We start from the raw sequence: 22068 nt of genomic DNA, 5'->3' as shown, positions 1-22068 counted from the left end.
AGGAATCAGCACCAGAGGACCCAATTTGCTAGTGGGTAGCAGGAGAAGTGACTGAAAACTGGCCAAGAGCTGAGCAACTGGCAATGTTCCCTCTTGGACCCTCCCCCTCAGTGCCACAACACAGCAATGTGAGTTGCCCCACCAAGGTGAATACCTAAGGCTCCACCCCTTACTATATAACAGGTGTTCAGAGACCAGAAAAAAAAAGAGGCCCAAATGAAAGAACAGATCAAAGCTCCAGAGAAAATACCAACCAAACAATGAAGAGATAGCCAACCTATCAGATGCACAGTTCAAGACACTGGTAATCAGGATGCTCACATAAAGGTTGAACATGGTAGCAAAACAGAGGAAAAAGTGAAGGCTATGCAAAGTGAAATAAAGGAAATACACAGGGAACCAACAGTGACAGGAAGGAAACTGTTGACTCATATCAACAGTTTGGACCAGAAGGAAGAAATAAACATTCAACCAGAACAGAATGAAGAAACATGAATTAAAAAAAAAATGAGGAGAGGCTTAGGAACCTCCAGGACAACTTTAAACATTCCAACATCTGAATCATAGGGGAGGAGGAAGAAGAAGAGGAAGAGAAATAGATAGAAATCTTTTTTAAAAAGATTTTATTTATTTATTTTTTAGAGTGGGAAGGGAGGGAGAAAGAGAGAGAAACATCAATGTGCGGTTGCTGGGGGTCATGGCCTGCAACCCAGGCATGTACTGTAACTGGGAATCGAACCTGTGACACTTTGGTTCACAGCCTGTGCTCAATCCACTGAGCTACGCCAGCCAGGGCTGAGACAGAAATCTTATTTGAAAAAATAATGAAGGAGAACTTCCCCAATCTGGCAAAGGAAACAGACTTCTAAGAAGTCCAGGAAACTCAGAAAGTCCCAAAGAAGTTGGACCCAAGGAAGCACACACCAAGGCACATCATAATAACATTAGCCAAGATCAAAGATAAGAAGAGAATCTTAAAAGCAGCAAGAGAAAAGAAGACAGTTACCTACAAAGGAGTTCCCATAAGACTAGCAGCTGATTTCTCAAAAGAGACCTTAAGGCAAGAAGGGGCTGGAAAGAAGTATTCCAAGTCATGAAAGGCAAGGACCTACATCTAAGATTTCTCTATCCAGCAAAGCTTTCATTTAGAATGGAAGGGCAGATAAAGTGCTTCCCAGATAAGGTCAAGTTAAAGGAGTTCATCATCACCAAGCTCTTATTATATGAAATGTTAAAGGGACTTATTTAAGAAAAATAGCAAGATCAAAACTATGAACAATAAAATGGGAACAATAGATATCCATCAACAATTGAATCTAAAAAACAAACTAAGCAAAGAAGAAAAACAGAGACAGAATTACAGATATGGGGGTGGGGAGGTTAGGCAGTCGAGGGATTAAGCAAAAAAGAAAAAGGTCTCATGGACATGGACAACAGTGTGATATAAAGGAACTAAATAGTATTGGAAATGTATAGTAATGTATAGTAATAGTAATGGAAAAATATAATAAAGATTACATTAAAAAATCATGCATACGAAGAGTGTTTTTATGGTTACTAGATGGGAGTGGGGTATTAGGGAAAAGGTGAGGGAATTAAGGTATACAAATAGGGGCCTGGCTGGTATGGCTTGTGGACTAAGTGCAGGTCTGCGGACTGAAAGGGTGCTGGTTTGATTCCCAGTCAGGACACATGCCTGGGTTGCAGGCCAGGTCCCCAGTTGAGGGCATGCAAGACTCAATCAATTAATTGATCTAGTTCTCACACATCGATTTTTCTCTCCCTCTCTTCCTCCCTCCCTCCAAAATTAAAGAAGTAAAACTGAAACAAAAAGAAAGAAAGAAAGAAAGAAAAAAAAAGTACAAATAGGTAGTTACAGAATAGCCATGGAGATGTAAAGTACAGTACAGGAAATGGAGTAGCCAAAGAATTTATATGCATGACCCATGGACATGAACAATGTTGGGGGGATTGCCTGAGGGAGCGGGAATGTTGGGTATAGGTGGGCAAAGGAGGATAAATCAGGATGACTATAATAGCATAATCAATAAAATATAATTTTAAAAATTTAAACAAAGAAAGCAAAAATGAGAAACTATCTGTAAATAAAGTGCTAAGAACAGGACATCTCACTTCAGTCCATTGTCCTACGTAGAGGGGAGTTAGGCACAACTATACTTGTGCCTGGGTCAGATATAGCCTTCATTAAATAGTCAAATATACCTGGCAGATTATCAGCAACAATACTACTAATTGAATACTCAAGTATGACAGGTGTCTTCATGTCAAGCATTCTCCCTAGAATCATTCTTTTTTATGTAGAAACATTTCATGCTTAAGATACTACTTCAAAGTAGGTATTACTCTACACCCAAGATGCTAAAACTAAGAAAAGTACCATAGCCCTGGCTGGTGTGACTCAGGGGACTGAGTGCCAGCCTCCAAACCAAAGTGTCACCATGTCAAAGCCTAGTCATGCCTGGGTTGTGGGCCAGGTCCCCAGTGAGGGGTGTACGAGATGCAACCACACATTGACGTTTCTCTCCCTCCCTTCCCCTTTCTTTAAAAATAAATAAATAAAGCGGGCTGTGAACCAAAGTATCGCAGGTTCGATTCCCAGTCAGGCCACATACCTGGGTTGCAGGCCACGGCCCCCAGCAACCACACATTGATGTCTGTCTGTCTGTCTGTCTGTCTCTCCCTCCCTCCCTTCCCTCTCTAAAATTAAATAAATAAAATCTTTTTAAAAATGCATTTAAAAAAATAAATAAAATCTTAAAACAAACAAAACAAGAAAAGTGCCATAACTTGTAAATATTACTGTAATACTAAATGGCTGAGCCACTTTTCAAATCCAGACTTATCTGATTCCAAATCTTATGGTGTATTTTTACCTCTGTATCCTCTGTGGTTCCTGTTCCAGCTGAACTTGTGACAATTCCAAATCGTTCCTTCCTCTTTTTCAGTTTCTCATCATCTTCAGACTGTTCAGGGACAAAGAAAAGGGTTGAAACAAGTTAGCCTCCATTCACAAGGGAAATGGGAGTTAACTATAATTTATGGATCACAATATGGTCAACCTTGTATCAAGAACTAAGGATCACACAAACAGAAGAAAAACAGGTAAGAAACTGAATAAGCTAACATAAAGTATGCTGTCCCTAGAATAACTAAAAACTTTATTTTATGAAGGGGCTAGAAGATGGTGGTTGACCCCAGTGTTGCCAACAGAAACATGGAGATAGGGAAGATCAAGAAGCTGATTAAGTAAAAGCTTGGAGGCGTCCCTTAGCAATGGCACAGGCATGATATATTGATCATTCCTCCCGAAGGCCAGATTTCACCAGTGGCAAAAATGTTAGCAAATGCAGGAACTGCAAGTAAGTCACAGGTGTGTAATGCCTGGGAGACATTACATCTGTATAACAAAGATTCAAACTTTAAAACAAAATGGCCTGGTTGTTTACCATGGTACAATTTCGTAACAGAAGAAGGAAAAGAAAGTCAACATTGACTTAGAACTTCTGAAACTGATTAATGCCTTATTGTATTTGTGTGACAACAAATTCCACACATAGGCTCTTATAGCACTACCTTCAGATATTAGATTCATTGTAATAGATCGTAGTGGTGCACTTTTTGGCACACTCCAAGGAAATACAAGAGAAAGTCTGCACATATTCACTGTGGATCTTCCAAAGAAACATGGAGGAGGTCAGTCAGCTCGAGTTTTGCCTGTTTAAGAATGGAAAAGCGACATAACCATGTCAGAAAGTAGCTAAGACTGCTGTTTAGCTGTTTATTTCTAGGGACAAAGAATGTGGCTGGTCTCATTTTGGCTGGATCAGCTGACTTTGAAACTGAACTGAGCCAATCTTATGTTTGATGAGACATTACAACCAAAAGTTTTAAAATTAGTTGATATATCCCATGGAGGTGAAAATGGATGCAACCAAACTACTGAGTTATCTACTGAAGTCCTCTCCAATGTGAAATTCATTCATTCAGAAGAAGTTAATAGGACAATACTTTGATAAAGTCAGCCAGGATATGGAGGAAAAAATTCTCTAACTCCAGAACATGAAGAGGATAAATCTCATTTCACAGACAAAGAGATAAGACAAGAACAGGAGCCAACTGAGATCATGACCCTGCTGGAATGGTTCGCTAACAACTATACAAATTTTGGAACTAGAATGGAAATCACCACAGATAAGTCACAAGAAAGATCCTTGTGAAAGGATGTGGTGGAATTGGAGGTATCTTGCAGTACCGGGTATATTGCCAGGGAATGGAATACCAAGGAGATGATTTTCTCAACCTTAATGACTACTAGTTGACATGGGTCTGGCAAAATATGCCTCACCCTCCAGCATCCAACCCCAAGGAGCATATCCGTGGTGGAATCCAAACACACCCCTTCCTTACAATTGAAACATTTCCAGAACTTAATCCATGAGTATTGGATACTGAAAAGAAAACGGAAACAAAATTGGATACAACCCTACACTTTGGTTTGTCCTAGTGTCAGCACAACTAAATTCCTAAATACAACTTTGAACTAATTTAAGTAAGAATCCCAGTTTTTGGCCCTAGCTGGCTGGTATGGTTCAGTGGATTGAGTGTCGGCCTGTGAACCAGAAAGTTGCCAGTTCTATTCCCAGTCAGGGCACATGCCTAGATTGCAGCCTGGGTTCCCAGTTGGGGATGTGCGAGAGGGAACTGATTGATTTATCTCTCACGCATTGATGTTTCTCTCCCTCTTTCTCCCTCCCTTCCTCTCTCTCTAAAAATAAATAAAATCTTTAAAAAAACACACACCAATGAATGCATGAATAGGTGGAATAACAAACTGATGTTCTTCTCTCTCCCCCTAACCCTCTAAAATCAATTAAAAAAAAAAAAAGTTTGTTTGAAATCTTTTGACCTGACCTTATGCTGGTTATCAAAGAAACTATACTGGCCCATAGTGAGGGTGGATATATGTGTGGAGTAGAGGGTCTCTTGAGATGTATGAGAGAAAAGATTCTTTGTCAGGAGTGCCAAGTTCAGGGAAAGGGTTGGGGTGGGGAGAGATGAGACACCCCAGGGGTCTACCTGAGTTTAGATGTTAACCAATTCTAGGGCTGCGCTTTTGATTACTGGCAGTAAAATGTGAAGGGAAGGTGGAAAATGAAAAACATCTGTTAAAGTGGGATAGATAAAATGGCAGGTTTTAGGTTCTGATGGGAATATGTATGAGACTTTTACATTGAAAGTAGCTTAGTCTTTAAAACAGCTCTAGGAGAATGGCCAGCTTCAATTCTAATTCAGTGAGTTGAAACACTGTCTCCAGTTACAGGGCAGGCATCATGAGTCTCTTGGATGCTTGGAAAGGTACAGAGCATCTCTCTCTTAGCTGGTTCCTTGACTCACCTTATTTCAAAATCATTTCAAACTACTCAGAGTTCTTTTGGCTTGAGAAACATGTTCATTTTCTCCCTTTTGCTGCACTTGCCTTCTAGTGAGAATGAAAGGAGCTAAGAAAGGTTGGTGGTCATGAAGGACTGAAAAATCCTACATATGAGTTACCACTTAATTATATTCTACTAATAACTAGAACAGAATATAGCCTGCATAGTTTTTCTGCCTTTTTCATTACAACCATCATCAAATCCATAGTGGCTGCATAATTAATATAATCTAAATTACTATAAAACATCATGCCAGGTTTTAGAAAAAAGTATCTTGTCAACTTTAATAATCATAAATTAATATATTATAGCCACTAAGATTTGAGTGCTTACTATGTGCCAGGTACTACATGTTCTTTACAGGCAGTATCTCATTTACTTCTTACAGCAATCTTAAAAACAGTAGGTACTATAACATACATAGTGGGGAGACACTATGACTAAATTCATTTAATAGACAAGAAAACTGAGGCTGAGAGATTACATAATTTGCCCAAAGTTTCACAAATAGTCTTACAGTGTAAATGTGAGAGGCAGGAATGGAACTCAGGGCATTTTAGCCACTTTCCTAACTTAACCACCTCAGGTATCTTGCATAGGCATTTCTTTACAACAATGGTAGCAGAGTGGAAGAAGTGCTTAATTCCCATGGGGTAAGCATTAGTACCACCCTTAGATAAAAGTAGTTGTGAACTACTTCAATGACTTCCATATCACTCAAATAACTTGAGTCAATGATAGGATCCTATCCCCTTTCTATCATACCAAATGCCTCCACTTTATAACTATGCAGGGATCTAAGGAAGGGACTGTCATTAGTCATCTTACACTAAAGATTTTTCTCAACCAAATTTGTTTCTAATTTTGGCTTACCGATTATTCGATCTACTGAACTGCAATAAAAAATTAAGAGGGTTTCCAATGAACACAGGCCTCACTACATTTTTCCTTACCTAAGTTAGCAGGAAAAGTTTTGTCTACCACCACTAACGTAAAAGTGAATAAGGGATATAAATCCCTTATTGGAAATTTCAAAATAAAAGCCTCTACAGAATATTCTTAAAAAGATTTTATTTATTTATTTTTAGAGAGGGAAGGGGGGGAGATAGAGATAGAGAAACATCAATGTGCGGTTGCTGGGGGTCATAGCCTGCAACCTAGGCATGTACCCTTACTGGGAATCGAACCTGCGACACTTTGGTTCACAGCCCGCGCTCAATCCACTGAGCTACGCCAGCCAGGTAGAATATTCTTGATAAAGTATCTCTACTTCACTAAGTCTCCAGGCCAAGGTGGAGTTTTAAGGGTAATGAAAAGAATGTTCCATACTCTTCTTGGGGAGAGGCAGGACTATACCATACCTTGCTAAACTACCACACTATGTACTTTCTTTCATTTAATTCAATGCTAGGGGTACTTCAGTAAATTCAAATTACAGAGAGGGTGATGCTACCTGAAACCCAGCCATTCTCAGCACAAACCCTGGGGCCACTCCTCACAAATCTGTATTCAGAATGTGTGGAACAACCTTTATTCTGGTTTCCTATTTTGCTAGATCCAGAAATGAGAATTTTGATTTCTAAATTAAATTTCCTGTGTTTCCTTTTGAGCTCAAAGGTAAGGCAAAAACAAGGGAGGAAAAAGAATGGAGGGAGCAGAGAATATACTTCTCTAGCCACTAGGGAAAGTATAAGAGATTTCCCTATGAGCTTCCTTTTTTTTTTTTAAATCCTCACCCGAGGATATATTTATTGATTTTTTTAGAGAGAAAGGAAGGGAAGGAGAGAGAAACATCAATCGACTACCTCCCGTACATGCCCTAACCAGGACTGAACCAGCAACCTAGATATCTGCCCTGACCAGGGACTGAACCCTCAACGTTTTGGTGCACAGGACGACACTCCAACCAAATGAGCCAGCTTGGCCAGGCCATGAGCTTCCCTTTTAATCAGATTGTTGGTGCCTCTCCTGGAGATTCAAGGCAGAGCATCTGCTCCAAATCTACCAGGGGTTCTAGGGGAAAAACAAAAACAATACAGGTCCCACTTCCCACTCCCTATAAACAGCCTGTCCACTCCTCTCCTGCAGAGACCAGTGAGGGTTTACTTTGTGCATGCCTGTTCTTCCCTCACCACCCAGTGCCCCTCAACTCCCCTCCTAAAGCCTCTTTCCTTCTTGCCCTGCAGGGAAAGTGCACAACAGGCCCAGTAAATCAACACAGTTCTAATGACTTCCCTCACTTGACCCTTCTAGCGTGAAGGTGTCGCATGGAAACAAATGTACAATAAACTTTACTCCATCTTTAGCTCCTTGCTGACAGGCTTTGATTCATGGGATGGTGAGACCTATCTAAGGGAAATTATCTTGATCAAAATGCATCTCTCTCTGCATTCATCAAGCCAATGCTCCCTTAGGCCATGCTCAAGTGCACAAATGGGGTTATGCCTCTGCAGGCAGCACTGACCCCTTTAGCTCAAGTGTCATATGCATTTGCAAACCTTTCTCTTCTTCATCCCTCTTTCCACTTCCCTCCTGCAAACTCTCAACCACTAACAAATCTTTATTCTTCCCATGCACGGTCTTTGTCAGAAGAATAATGCTGGAAAATGAAGTGTCCTTATTTCCTATTAAGTAAAAATTCCTAAAAACATACAACTTGTATCCAAAATCAGAGGAGAAACCTGTCCTGACTGACTAAACACAGGCACTGGATGTTCAGATTAATCCATATAGTTTTCTCCTATCCTGTCACTCAAAAATTAAACAGCAAGCCAAGGGACTAACATCAATAATTTCAGCATATATAATAATACTATTTCTCCAAAACTGCCTTTTATCCCTAAAAGCTCACTGATAAAAATGAAAAAGGGAATGTGCAAAAGAGGGGAGAGCCCACATATAAGCACAGGACAGAAAGCAATATCCATATTTAATAAAGTCAAATATCCCCATGAATCACTATTGCTGTATTTTCTACCATGGAATGAGACAGTTCCAAACTAAACCCTTCAGAAGACATCTTCCAACTTTTTGGAATTCACTTTTCTCCTTGTTCCCCTTCCATATTTGCAAAATCCTCAGGCAATTTAATTAAATAATACCTACTCAGGGAAAAGACTGAGAAATTCCAGGCAAGAATACAAATTACATGTATGAATATGCTCAGTACACAGGAACTATCATAAGGGCCACAGGTAGCAAACACAAGGCCCAAGGGCTGAATCTGACCCTCCACCTTGTTTTATCCCTCTCAGTACTTTGTTTCCACCCTGCAGCAGTGCCAAGCTCTTGCTTAACTGTTAAGGAGCAGTTACATTTATATACTCCTAACATTACATTTGGCACTTTGAAGGCAACCTTGAGGCTGAAGTGGCCCCCAGTGAAAGTGACTTTGACACCCTTGATATAGACATTCAATAAATATTAGATATTATTTTTACTGCAACATTCTTCCTACTCCTTGAAACAAAGTCTGAGACTACCAACAATCTGCAGCTGACAATGCCATAAGTTCTTCCTCTACATTTGAAGTGAACTCACCAAAAGTTGGTAAGAATCACCTAGCTGGTGTAGCTCAGTGGATTGAGCTCGGGCTGCGAACCAGGCATCGCAGGTTCGATTCAGTCAGGGCACATGCGTAGGTTGCAGGCCATGGCCCCCAGCAACTGCACATTGATGTTTCTCTGTTTCTCTGTTTCTTTCTCTCTCTCTGTCTCTCTCTCTCCCCCGCTTCCCTCTCTAAAAATAAATTAATAAAATCTTAAAAAAAAAAGTTGGTAAGAATCAGACCCATTACTAAGGTAACAAGGAAATGCCCTTTAGCTACGAGGCAAATGAGTATAGGACAAATGACCCCATTTAGTGTTCAAGTGTGGCAGAATAGTAACTGGACAAAACCAGTCTTCTCCACCAAGTGCTATTAACCATCTTCTTCTGAATCCTAAAAAAATCTATGTTGCCAGGCTTTACTGATTTCATCATCCCTAATAATTAATGATTAAAAAAAAGATATCTATATAAGGAAATATCCAAGGGAACTGAGCCAGGACTCAATCTCGAACTCCGTGGACCCAACCCCAGGTACTCTCTATCTAAAGGCATCTGAGGAATGGCTTCCACTAAATTTACCAGACATCAGTTTCTACCAACACTTCCAAGGACACTGAAACTGTAAAACTAGTTCACTCACCCACTAGTCATTCAAATATCAACTGAGTGTCTATTTTTGGTCAGGTACTGTATGGCACTGGTAATAGAGAAATGAATAAAACAAAGATCCTTAACCTCGTGGGGCTTATAAATTCAAAACTGAGTTACGTCAAGATGTGTGTCATTTTCCATTACAGCACTGCATTATGAGGACCCATGGGAAGATTTTCTTTCTGGTCCCCAGACCCAAAATAATTACGAAATAATTACGTTTTTGCTCAGTAATTTGTTATTCCTTAACCCCTGAACCCTGTGAATAAACTGTAAAAAGTACAACTGTTCTTTCCTTTTTTACTATTATAAACTTTGAAGCCAAATGCGTGGTCTCTCTTTGGCAAGTGATTTTTGAAAAGAAAATTTTTTAAAGGTTCTTTATTTATTTTTATTTTTAGAGAAAGGAGGAGGGAGGGAAAAAGAGAGGGAGAGAAACATCAATATGTGGTTGCCTCTCATGTGCCCCGCACAGGGGACCTGGCCTGCAACCCAGGCAAGTGCCCTGACTGGGAATTGAACAGCAACCATTTGGTTCGCAAGCCAGCACTCAATCCACTGAGCCACACCAGCCAGGGCAATTTTTGAAAATATTCCTATTATAAAAGAGAGGCCAGGGTACTCCACTGAAAGAGAAACATGAGATCCAGAGATAGAGATCCAACACCCAGATCCCAAAGTAGCAGCTCAGAAGACAAAATGAAGTGCAGTTAGTGAGACAGTTGCTGCTGTACCTTTAAGAATATATTCTTCTCTAAATACAATGAAATTAATTTTAAAATACCTTAATACCCCAAAAAGGAAAAGGAGAGGGAAGGAGGTACTTACTAGGTTATAACTAGACATTTTTATTTTATTTTATTTTTATTATTTTTTTTAAGATTTTATTTATTTTTAGAGAGGGGAAGGGAGGGAGAAAGAGAGAGCGAGAGAAACATCAATGTTTGGTTGCCTCTCAAGTGGCCCCCACTGGGGACCTGGCCTGCGACCCAGGCATGTGCCCTGACTGGGAATCAAACCTTCGACCCTTCGGTTCACAGCCCGCGCTCAATCCACTGAGCTATGTCAGCCAGGGCTAGAAAATTTTAAATTAAAGGCTCTTGTCAATGGTTTCCTTGGCATATATAATATAGCCAGGAATTAAGTCTCAAATGGAAGATCAACTGCAATAAATGGCAGTCTGGGTATCATAGATGCTTTTTCTAAAGCGACTGCCTCTTTTTATGGCCAAAAGTACCAAGGCTCAGCTCTCTACCCAAAATTGATTTCTGCCTTTGTTATCTTCCAAACCAAATTTGTCTTCAAGATTCAAATTCAAGAGAACATTAAAAAACAAACAAACAAAAAAACCTTACTAATTTTATCCTGAATACAATAGTTGCTACTATTCCAAACTTAGTTAGTTCTAGGGTTACCAGCTCTGCCAAAAGGAGTCCACTTTGATTTAATTAGCAATAGCACCCCATGGACTGCCTGTGTGTTGAAAGCATTCACTTTCTTCAGTCTTATTACCAGTGCCACTCTGGATCATAAAAAGAAATGAAAAGAAACAAAACAGTGACCTAAATGTAACCTGGGCTTATTTAGGGAATTTGAACTCAGTAATTCCCAAAACACAAAGCAAGAGTATTTCTGAATTCAAATAAGAGACATACTCACTATTGTTAGAGGAGACCAAAAGCATTAACCAAGCCAGGCATTTTTCCTGGTCAGTGCTACAAGCGCACTCACTTAAATCATGCACAGGAAACAGAAATTTCAATCTAAATAATTCAGTAAGAGCCCTGGCTGGTGTACCTCAGTGGATTGAATGTGGACTGCAACCCAAGGGTCACCAGTTCGATTCCCAGTCAGGGCACATGCCTGGGTCGCAGGCCAGGTCCCCAGTCGGGGGCCATGTGAGAGGCAACCACACACTGATGTTTCTCTCCCTCTCTTTCTCCTTCCCTTCCCCGCTCTTTAAAAATAAATAAATAAAATCTTTAAAAAAAAATTCAGCCAGAGATATCTTTACAAGTAGGAAGGGGCTTCAGGGAAGCTCGGGTACTGCTGTGAGTTGGAGCTGGCCATTCTCCTATAGCTGTTTTTAAAAAATACTTTATTTATTTATTTATTATGGGGGGGGGGGCAGACAAAGAAAGGGAGAGAAACGAAGTGCGAGGGAATGGACAATGCGTGAGAATGGGATCAGCTGCCTCTCACATGCCCACAAATGGGGACCTGGCCTGCAACCCAGGCCCTGGGCCCTGACTGGGAATCAAACCAGCAATCTTTTGGCCCACAGGCCAGGGCATAATCCCCTGAGCCACACCAGCCAGGGCATTCTCCTATAGCTATTTTAATGACTGAGTTACTGTCCACATCCAACCATGTTCTATGTAAAAGTATATGTAAAACTATGTATAATACATTCCCATCAGGACCTAAACCCTGCCACTTTATTTATCCCACTGTAACAGTTATTTCCTCAGAACTCTCTTCCGTGGAGTGATGAAAAAAAGGCTAATAGGGACCTAACATGGTCACATTTTGCAAACATTAACAAACTGCCCCCTTTTGTAAGTGAATTACAATACTATGTTAATAGTTCTCAGGTCAGTCTGATTTTTCAAGGGAATGTAAGGCAAGAGTGAGGCAAAAAGAAAAGAGGGACTCTTATGGTCATACCCTGACTTTCATTGCCATGTGACCGAGGGCAAGATGAAAAGCAGAGCCTGGGGGCTTTCAGGCGATGGTAGATTAATAATGACATGGCCTTGACTTCCCAGAGGTAAAGGTTATGAAACACTCCAGGGTAAGTGGGCTTCCAATTTCATACTCTAAGGGTGAATGACAGCAACCAATGGTTTTTCTCTCAGAAACACTTCAATGCTTAAACATACAGCTGTCACCTCCCTGCCCCAGGTTCTGAAATTCATCTGTACATGTTTACTCTTGAACCTTATGCCCGCCAGACCACAAAACATGGGGTGGTCTGGGTTGTACAGAGCCTAAAGGAGGACTAAAGGTGAAGGACTGGACCAGCAGAGGATATACCATCTTAGCACATACATAGTGAACAAACATTCCAACACTCTCTCACACATACATATAATGCACTTCCCAAAACAACTATCTTACTTTCAACAATCTTTCAACTCTGAGATAAAAATCAACTTTCTAGGGCCAGAAGGGTATCAGGAACTTTAAAACTAAATCAGAGTAAGATACCACCGGGAACTGTATCTCCTACCTTCACAGGATTTGAAGCTTCCAAACACAGTCAGCTCAGAACTAAAGACCCTTCAGAATCACTAGCTCCTATTACTTTTCTTTTCTCTTGTCCAAATCAAGCTCTTTCCCCAACCCCCACTCCTCTCCAACCCCAGAGGACGTCGTCTCGGTCTTGCTCTAACTGATTGTAGGACAAAGCAAAGCAGGTGGAGGAAATGAAGGCTTCACACTTGAGACCCCCGGAAACTAAGTTTCTATTAAAGTCCCCACCTCCCTCCCTTAAAAGCCAGAAGGCTGTAGCTTTTAAGGATAAGCGATGCAAAGCTTGAAAGAAATGTCAAGAAAGCTAAAAATTTCTGAAGGGAGATAAATGCTACCTTGGCCAAAATATACAGAAAATGAAGGATGACAGTTACCTAAGAATTCACAAACTTAAAACAAGCACTAGGAAAATGTATCCTTTTTAACTACAATATTTTAAAATGCAGATTTCTGGCTTCATCCTATTCAATAAATCTGAACCTCAAAAGGAAGAGCTTAGGGAGCTCAACTTCAAAAAGTGTCCCCTGGTTAATCTTACAGACAGTTATAGTTGGTAAGAACTGCAAACAGCTTTGAAAAAGTAGGGTCAAAAAATTTTTTTTTTTAATTTTCTCACCAAGTCCAAAGAAGGCTGCTACTACATTCCAATCCCCCCATCCCCCAAAAGCACTAGGGGCCTTCCAAAAAAGTTTAAGATTCCTACTAAGAGGATATCTCAGCTGCAGGGATATGAAAAGAAAAAAAAAAAAAAAAAAAGGAAGAAATCACAACTGGCTCTAAGGAGCACACCTGTCTCACTGCCTTCCTAGAATTCAAACAGAGGAACAGAAAGACCCTTGTTAATCAGAGGGGTTCAATAAAGGAAGAACATGCCAAAACAAGATCAGGGAACACTTCAGGTATGTGGGGAAAAGAGGGAGGCAACTAGGTTCAAACACATAAAGGTACTTTTTTCCTACAGAACTAATACAGAGTAAGAGAGAGAATGTCAGTAAAGTGGAGAACAGATTTTTAAGGCTTATGTGTTTTGCTTGTTCATTCAGAGCTCTAAAGAGAATTATCATATAAGACCTCTCATCTTATGGCTCTATTCATTTCTAGTTTCCTTTCCTACTCAACCATATCATATCTAAACACAAGCATTAATAGTGAAAATTCTTAACTGCCTTCTGTACTTTAACTCACTAAACTCCTCACTCAATAAATACTTCCCAAAATCCAGACACAAAGCACTTCAAACATAATCTCCTCAATAATATTCACTGCTACGGACTTAAAAGATTCAATATTTGATATTAACTACAAATGTGGAACACCCTGAAAATACATTTCTATTTCTGTCCTAAGAATCTGCTCTGGGGATGAGAAAGTAAGATTTGGTTAAAATATTATTTCTGGAAAATGTGAGAAAAGAGTAGCAAAGGAACAGGAGGGGGGAAAAGGCATTAATATTTTCTAAATCTTAAAAGGACCTCAGATTTTATTAAACACAGGCCCTTCGCTAGTTTGCTAGTGGGGACCAAGTATCCCCCTATAAAATATCTCCCAATCTAACACCATGCTTCACCCCCATCTCCACCTCTATAAGATTATAGAATTTTTTTCTGAGCAGCTTCAGCTATCAGGCATGAAAAGCAACTTTGCTATTTTGGTGAGTACATAAAGAAAATGAACTATCATGTAATTATTAAACCTTTATTGATTGAACCCTTATGCATTTTTAAAAAGTAAAATATTACCTCTCCTAATCAGTGTCAGCCCAAACAATTCAAGTGTTAACATCTCAAGTATTAAAATACATCTTAGCCCTGGCTGTTGTGGCTCAGTGCATTGGGCACCGGCCTGTGAACCAAAAGGTCCCCGGTTCATGTCCCAGGCACATGTTTGGGTTGCAGGCCAGGTCCCCAGCTGGGGGTGTGTGAGAGGCAACCAATCGATGCTTCTCTTATACACAGATGTTTCTTTCCCAGCCTTTCTCCCTTCTTTCCCCTCTCTCTGAAAATAAATAAAACCTTAAAAAAAATTCTTAAACATTCCTGTACTGGTACAGCTCTCACATCATGAGAAACCTTTGGAACACCAAAATTCTCCCCTCCCAGCAAAAAATAACACACACACATACTAAACAAACAAACAAACAAAAAACACAAAAAGCCCACACTTTTCCCTCCCATACAGATTTTGAAGGATGGACAGACAGACTTGGATTCAGGTAGTTGGCTCACATTTCAGCATAGCCAAGAAAAGTGTCTGGTAGCAATCAGACAGGTACTGATTGCTCTGCTTAGAAAAGCCAGGGCAGCTACTGGTCACTCCAAAATTAGACATAAGATCATACATAATGTGTTTACAGGTGGGTTTTAACAATTATTCATCTTATGTACTAAAGAATAGTGATTTAAAAAAAAAACAAACCCACACACACAAAAAACTGACACTCAAAAGTATAATCCCACCCCAAGAGCTTGGCTAGCCAAAAACAACCAAAAGTATTTAAAAGAAAAACAGACTCAACAAAATCCAGCATTCCCCTCCTTTTCCAGGCTATGTTTACTCTTGGGGCAAAGACTACAGGGGGACCACAGAGAGGCATAAAACTTGTTTTTTATCAAAGCCATCAGTTCTGACATATTAGAAGAAGGAATTCAAAGACATTAGTAGGGTTGGTATATCAAGCAGGGGAGACAGGAAAGAGAGTTTACCTGACTATAAACCTTCTTACCCACTAGTTATTTGGGTTCAAACTCAATGAATGAAATCAGAAAAGGAAAAATCAAATGAAAAGGTATGTACCTTAGGAAGTATAAACCCTTTATCACAAACTTCTCAAAGTTCCAATTTATAGTAAAGAGGGCAAAGCACCAGCCATAAAAGCTAACATAGCATCAAAAATTTCATCTTGCTTCCCCGATTTTTAAAGTTTTTCCCCTTGAAGTGTGCAATTTATATTCCAAATAATTCATGTCCAATTTTCCCTCATACCCAGCTAGGTAAAAAGTGTGTGTCTGAAAGTTAGGGGGGAAAAAAAAAGCTAAGGCATAGTGGGAGTAGAAGTTGTTGAGCAAAGAAAAACCTGACTCCTACTTCTCTAGATAAAATTAGAATACATTCTCAAGGAGATAGAAAAATTCCATTCTGCCTCTTTGCTCTTCCAAATTCCTATGGCCAAGTGGTTCAACAGCAGTTGAATGGCACACATAATGACATCATTGATTGGAACCATAATAGAAGGGAGTGAGAAGAGCAGGTGGGGGGGGGGGTGGGAAGGGAGGGAAGTGAAGATGTATTTGTGTTACAGACAAAAGACAAGTTCTGTTCCTCAGCAGGAACAAATGGAGAACCAGATGAGGGTATAAACTGAGGTCAGAGAGTTTTCCCTATTGTTTCCTCTTTAAACAGTTCCTTCACCACTCCCTAAAGCTTTGTTCCAATTGTTTGGGTGGATTAACAGCAGTATAAGAAATGCCAAATATTTATTTCCAAATTATGAATTAGAAGGGGATGTAAAGGACTGATTAAATTTGGTTTGGCCCTAAAATGCTCCAAGAATTGCTGAAGACTAAGTAGGGTTGGGTCTTGGGTTTTTCTTGAAATTCATCCTTTCTCATAACCACTCTCAACTGCTGTCTCTATCTCCCATAAATATAACCCACTCTTACCTTTTCTTATTGGTTAGTATAATTTAAAAGAACACAGTTTTTCAGAGAAATCATTTTGGGAAAAATGACAACCTAGGATGAAGGGGGGGGGGTGTATTTCCCCAAAAGCCCTTGAGATCAATGAAATGTAATGACTAAAAGGATCACACTGAGGATTTTTCCATCTACAATTCCACACTCTGCATTTTTCTTGGGTTTTGCTTTTTTGGGCTTAATAGACATTTATTTTCTTATGGTTCTGTAGGCTGAAAGTCTGAGATCAGTGTGCCAGTATGATTGGTTTTTGGTGAGGGCTCTCTTTCTGTTTTGTAGTCAGCCACTTCTCATTGTGTCAAGCGTATTTTCTTGGTGCATGCATGTGGAGAGACAGAGAGAGTATGGGAAAGCATGTACGCGAGGGAGCTTTCTTGGTCTTATAGGTTCCTATGAGAAACGGAAACAGAGAAGTTACATGTTGCACTTGCTCTAGGTATAGTTGCTTGAGTATATTTGGATGAATATAAGAACCCAAACCTACTCAGCAGGCTACTTTCCTAACTTATCCTGAGATCTATATCTTCTACCACTATCCCTTTAAAAAATATTCTATAGAACACCTTGCCATAGCTTATGGTTAGTTCCATGCTGGCAATGTCCTATTCATGGCCCCACAGTTCTCCCTTTGGAAAAGCTTTATATACCCATGGATAAACTCTCTAATAAATCCCAATTATAGGTTCTCTGGGAAGGCTGATAAACTTCCTTCTCCCCACATCTCAATGGCTTATCTCTATTCCAAAGCCCAATGCTGGAGGGGAGAAACAAACAAGTATTTCAAACAGGATAGTGGAAGGGAATCTAGATATAATCAAATGGGCCTTCCAGAAGAGAGTGACTGGAGACCAGCCCACCACCAGTTAGCCACAATGAAATCTGTATGCTAGAAGACACTGGTACCTTCCTGTGTTTGGAACTGACTCTTTGTCCCAGCTTCCTCTTTGATATCTTAACCCATTTTAGTGATAAGCTCCTCAAAAACAAAGCAGGTCTAATTTCTCTCTCACTCTAAAGAGATTTATCTCCAATCAGTGGGTGAGCAAAAATATACAATTATATGTAAATCTCATGAAACTAATCACTGCAGCTACCCAAGAACCCTCTAGTTCCCAGTCTCACCAACAAGAAGATGGCCACTGGAGGGAGAATTTGTTTTCAATTTTTATATTCTGACACTACATAACTTAAGACCACATTATCAGGGAAGAAACTGGCAAAAATCACAAACCTGGGAAAAGCAGCCTTCAGGGTTTATAAGCCTTAAGATAAATTATTAGCACAGTTAGCTATATGAAGAGCTATGAGTAAGGAAAACCCAGTTAATACTATAGTAGAGAAAGAAGATGTATTAAGATTAACAGGGATACAAGATGCTTATATTTTCTTCTGCTATTAATGAATAAGTAGTAACACATGCTCCTCACATTCCCAGGATGGGAGAAGAGTATATAAACCACATTCTAGTTTTCTGCTTAGTGGCTGGGTTTGTTTGTTTGTTTTTAAATACTTGCCTAGGTGGATTTCCTATAACTTCCTAAAGTATCAAGTTTCATTTTCCCAAATGTGCCAATATTTGAAAACAAAATAAAATAAAAAACAAATTCAAATTAGCTACTTCAGTGAGCACTGTAACCCTAGACCCAGACTTAAGTTTTTACCAAAACTAATGTCCTATGACCAATATATGTTAACTGATCTGGCCTCCCATCTATTCCCTCTACCCATCCCTCTCACTCCTTCACAGATCCTGTCCTACACCAACAGGACTTACAACACTCTTTCTCTTGGGAGGCATGGAAAAGTTCAGGGGGTGGGGGTGGGGGGGAAACAGTCAAACACAAGACTGAAAACCTAGCAGATGATCAATCAGAACCAATCAGGCAGAGGTTATTTATCTACATTTTGTTTTGTTTGAGGGGTGGGAGGTTTCTCAGCCCATAGTCACCAGGAGGTTTATACAAGAAAAGGCATGCCATTCTATCCTTAAATAATCCAAAGAGTTGGAGGGGACAATTTACAGCCTCTTGTGTAAAAAATGTCTATAAATGCCAATGCCATTCTTTGCCCCGTCACTTCCCATTATCCTAAACCAACAGGATTCTATTCACTGAGACTTGAGCTGAAAACATGAACGGACAGGCCTTTCTTGGGCAGGGCAAAAGAGGGAAGATGATTGGGGGTGGGGGTAGATAGATTTCTTTAAGTTTCTGTGTAATGCCTAATGTGTATAGTACACTAGTGGAGCTAAAAACTGATATATGCATAGTCATGCAAAAGTCAGCCTAGGAAGAAAAGTTGAGACTCAGTATCCTCAAATGTGTAATATGTACAAGCAAATCTAAAATACAGAGATAATCAAATTATGAAAGTTAAAAAAATTAATCATAAATACCATTATCTATGGCTTACTTCCTCTCATACACTTTCTCTTCATCATATATACTGGTCTGCTATAAAATCTGCTAAAGAGACAGCAGCAAGCAATCAAGGTCTTAAGGTGGACCAAGTAAACACATACCCTGTGACATGGAGATGACAGCAAGTAGGTTACTCCTTGTACTCTTTAGGATACTAGGATGAAGAAGAGACATCTCCACACCATCTACTAACATACCACTATTGGCATCATATCTAAGTGAATGAGATCTGTGCCAAATTACGTAGGAGGATTCTGTACTAGAACCTAGGATCCTAAAATAAAGTGGATAAAGTGTGCTGATCTGGTTGTTCCATAAATACAAACAATCATATCACAACCTTGGCCAACCAACCAAATACTAGGTAACAAATCATCTCTGGTGATAAAGAACAGTTAAACATAAGACCAAACCAGGCAACTCTCACCAAAAACATGTCCAATTTGCAATTTCAAGATTTGGATCTAGGATACTAAGTTGTCCAATTTGCAATTTCAAGATTTGGATCTAGGATACTAAGTTCTGGAAAAGAAGTTACTTGGTGAACAAAAAAGAACACTTTTTTAAATCTTACTTCTATTCCTCCAATTTCTCTCCTTCTACAGATTCAGTCTAAAACTGCTTATATTCTCCAAGTATTAAAAAATTCTGGGCTACAAAAACAGTAATTCAATTTATGTAGTCTGACAAAGGAATCCCATGCTACTTCCAAATGTAAAAGCTGTGTGAGAGATATAAACTAGACTTGAGTAGTTCAATAAATGTGGTTATTTAAATTAATTAAAAATTCAGTTCCTCAGTTATACTAGCTACATTTTAAGTGATCAACAAACACACGTGGCTAATTACTACTATATTAAATAGTAAATTATTCAATAGAACAATAGTCTATAGAATACTCCCATTATCACAGAAAGTTCTATTGGACAGTAGTGGTCTAGACAGCAAAATATCTACATTTCTGGGACATTTTAATGGTTTACGGGGAAAATTAGAGCAAGCTATTAAAATTAGGATGATCCTGAAAATCAGGATTTAGGATCAATGTGTATGGAACCTATACTCAAAAGATGGCATCTCAAAAAAATCACAAACCTCCAAGCAGAGTGGTACCTGGTACCCAGAGTAAATCATATACTCTAATACAGTGCTCAAAATGTGGTCTGCCTCCTGGTGCTGTCCCCAAACTGTTTGTTACCAGTCTGCAGTATAAGTCCAAAAATTGAGTGTTTAGACATTTCCAAAGTAATTTAACACTGGTGTGCCATTTTTATTGTATTTTATACAAGTACCACTTTGCAATAAATTGAAAATTTAAAAAAGTTAGTCTTTGTCACAGAATCTGAGAAATACCATGCTAGAACATGTGTGTGACATGAATAGGATCAGAGAAGAGAGCTCATATGGTCAGAGTTCTGCCAATTACCATTATCTAATTGTAACCCGTTAGAGATTTAAAATGAGAATTGAAATCTTCTCAATGATGAAATAAAACACCAAAGTTAACTGCCTAAATTAAAGTCATAAAGCCAGTTGGCCAACAGAACTGAACTAAGAGCGAGCCCTGGCCGGGTGGCTCAGTTGGTTGGAGCATCATCCTGTACACCAAAAGGTTGCAGTTTCAATTCCCAGTTAGGTCAGGGCACATACCTAGGTTGCGGCTTTGATCCCCAGCCAGGGCGCAAACAGGAGGCAACAGATCAATGTTTCTCTCTCACATCGATGTTTCTCTCTCTCCAAAATCAATAAACATATCCTTGGGTAAAGATTAAAAAAAGAAAAGAAAAAGAAAACTAGTATTTATTGAGGGTCAAAGTGTCACTATGTTAAGAATTTCGAATACACAATTAATTACTCTTCACATAGTGTTAGGTATTACTCCCATTCTTATAGATGTGGACCAGATAAATTTAGTACTTTGCTCCTAGTCACAAAATAAATTAAGGTATACCATGTTTTACCCAGTCTCCTGTGGACTGAAAATGAAATCAGGTCAAATATGGAAAAAGACTCTAGGGAAGGATAGAAAAAGCTGATATCCCTGTAATGAAATGTTATCAAAATAACTCAGGTGGACAGTATAGGTGAGGGACAAATTCCTTTCAGGAATGTGTCCACGTGAGCTGAGTAACAGGAGGTATGATGTTCTATTTAGTTAATTTTAATGGAACACACAAACACACATAATTCCCCAGAAGAGTGAAATTACTACTGAGATTCTTAGACACCTAGCCCTCATATACAAAAGAAGATAAGAACCAGGGCCACAGATCCAAGGAACCCTTTCTGGGCTATCTAGCAAACACAAATGACTTTGGATTTATAATCATTCTTCCCAATTAACCTGTATGTGGTTTAAGAATCACATACTCTGCCTACACCTCAACACCAAATTTTTAAAAATTTCACATAGACCAGCAAATACTTCTACTGAATACCTATGGTCTCAGCATCAAGCTGGGCACACAGAGCTGATGTTATATTTCTGGTAAACATCAAATATATAACCTGAAGGGAAGATGAAACACAGTTGTAAGCAAAGTTATGAGTCCTATAGGAGCACAAATGTTTACTTTTTAGTGTTGTTTTTTTCCTAAGCAAAAATATAACTACTGTCAGGTCAATTTTTCCAATGAATTTCCAGAGAAGTCAGTATTTCCATATGCAAATGGGAAATAATCATTAAAAATTTATTTATTTATTTATTTTTAGAGAGAAGGGAAGGGAGAAAGGAAGAGAGGGAGAGATACATTATTTGGTTGCATTTCACATGCCCCCTGCCAGGGACCTGGCCTGGAACCCAGGTATATGCCCAGGTATGTGCCCTGACTGGTAATTGAACAGGTGACCCTTCAGTCCACAGGCTAGAGTTGATCCACTGAGCCACACCAATCAGAGCTAATCATTTTTTTCAATGATGGTTTTTCTGGTTTGAAACATTCTTCCTTATAGAGTATGCTCAAAAAGCCTGAATAGAAGCTATGAAAGCAATCTGGAAACAATTAGGTTTGTGAAACAATTCCTGTAATGTATTCAACAGCCAGTGAA

General features: G+C 39.3%; 1 protein-coding gene and 1 pseudogene across 2 annotated transcripts in view; one reads left to right on the top strand and one right to left on the bottom strand.

Moving 5' to 3' along the window:
• The window catches only part of LOC123812932 (SAP domain containing ribonucleoprotein), a 50387-nt gene that overhangs the window by 4971 nt on the left and 23348 nt on the right, over positions 1-22068 (bottom strand). For both annotated transcript variants that reach the window (XM_045829867.1, XM_045829866.1), the window contains one exon: positions 2895-2984. In XM_045829867.1, the coding sequence (XP_045685823.1) occupies positions 2895-2984 (90 nt within the window). The remainder of the gene's footprint in view (positions 1-2894; positions 2985-22068) is intronic.
• LOC123812931 lies at positions 3203-4336 on the top strand (annotated as a pseudogene).

This window comes from Phyllostomus hastatus, unplaced genomic scaffold (assembly GCF_019186645.2).
Source record: "Phyllostomus hastatus isolate PE091 unplaced genomic scaffold, TTU_PhHast_1.1 phas_scaffold_93, whole genome shotgun sequence".
NCBI classification, from domain to species: Eukaryota; Metazoa; Chordata; class Mammalia; order Chiroptera; family Phyllostomidae; genus Phyllostomus; species Phyllostomus hastatus.
This window is presented reverse-complemented; position numbering and strand designations above follow the sequence as displayed.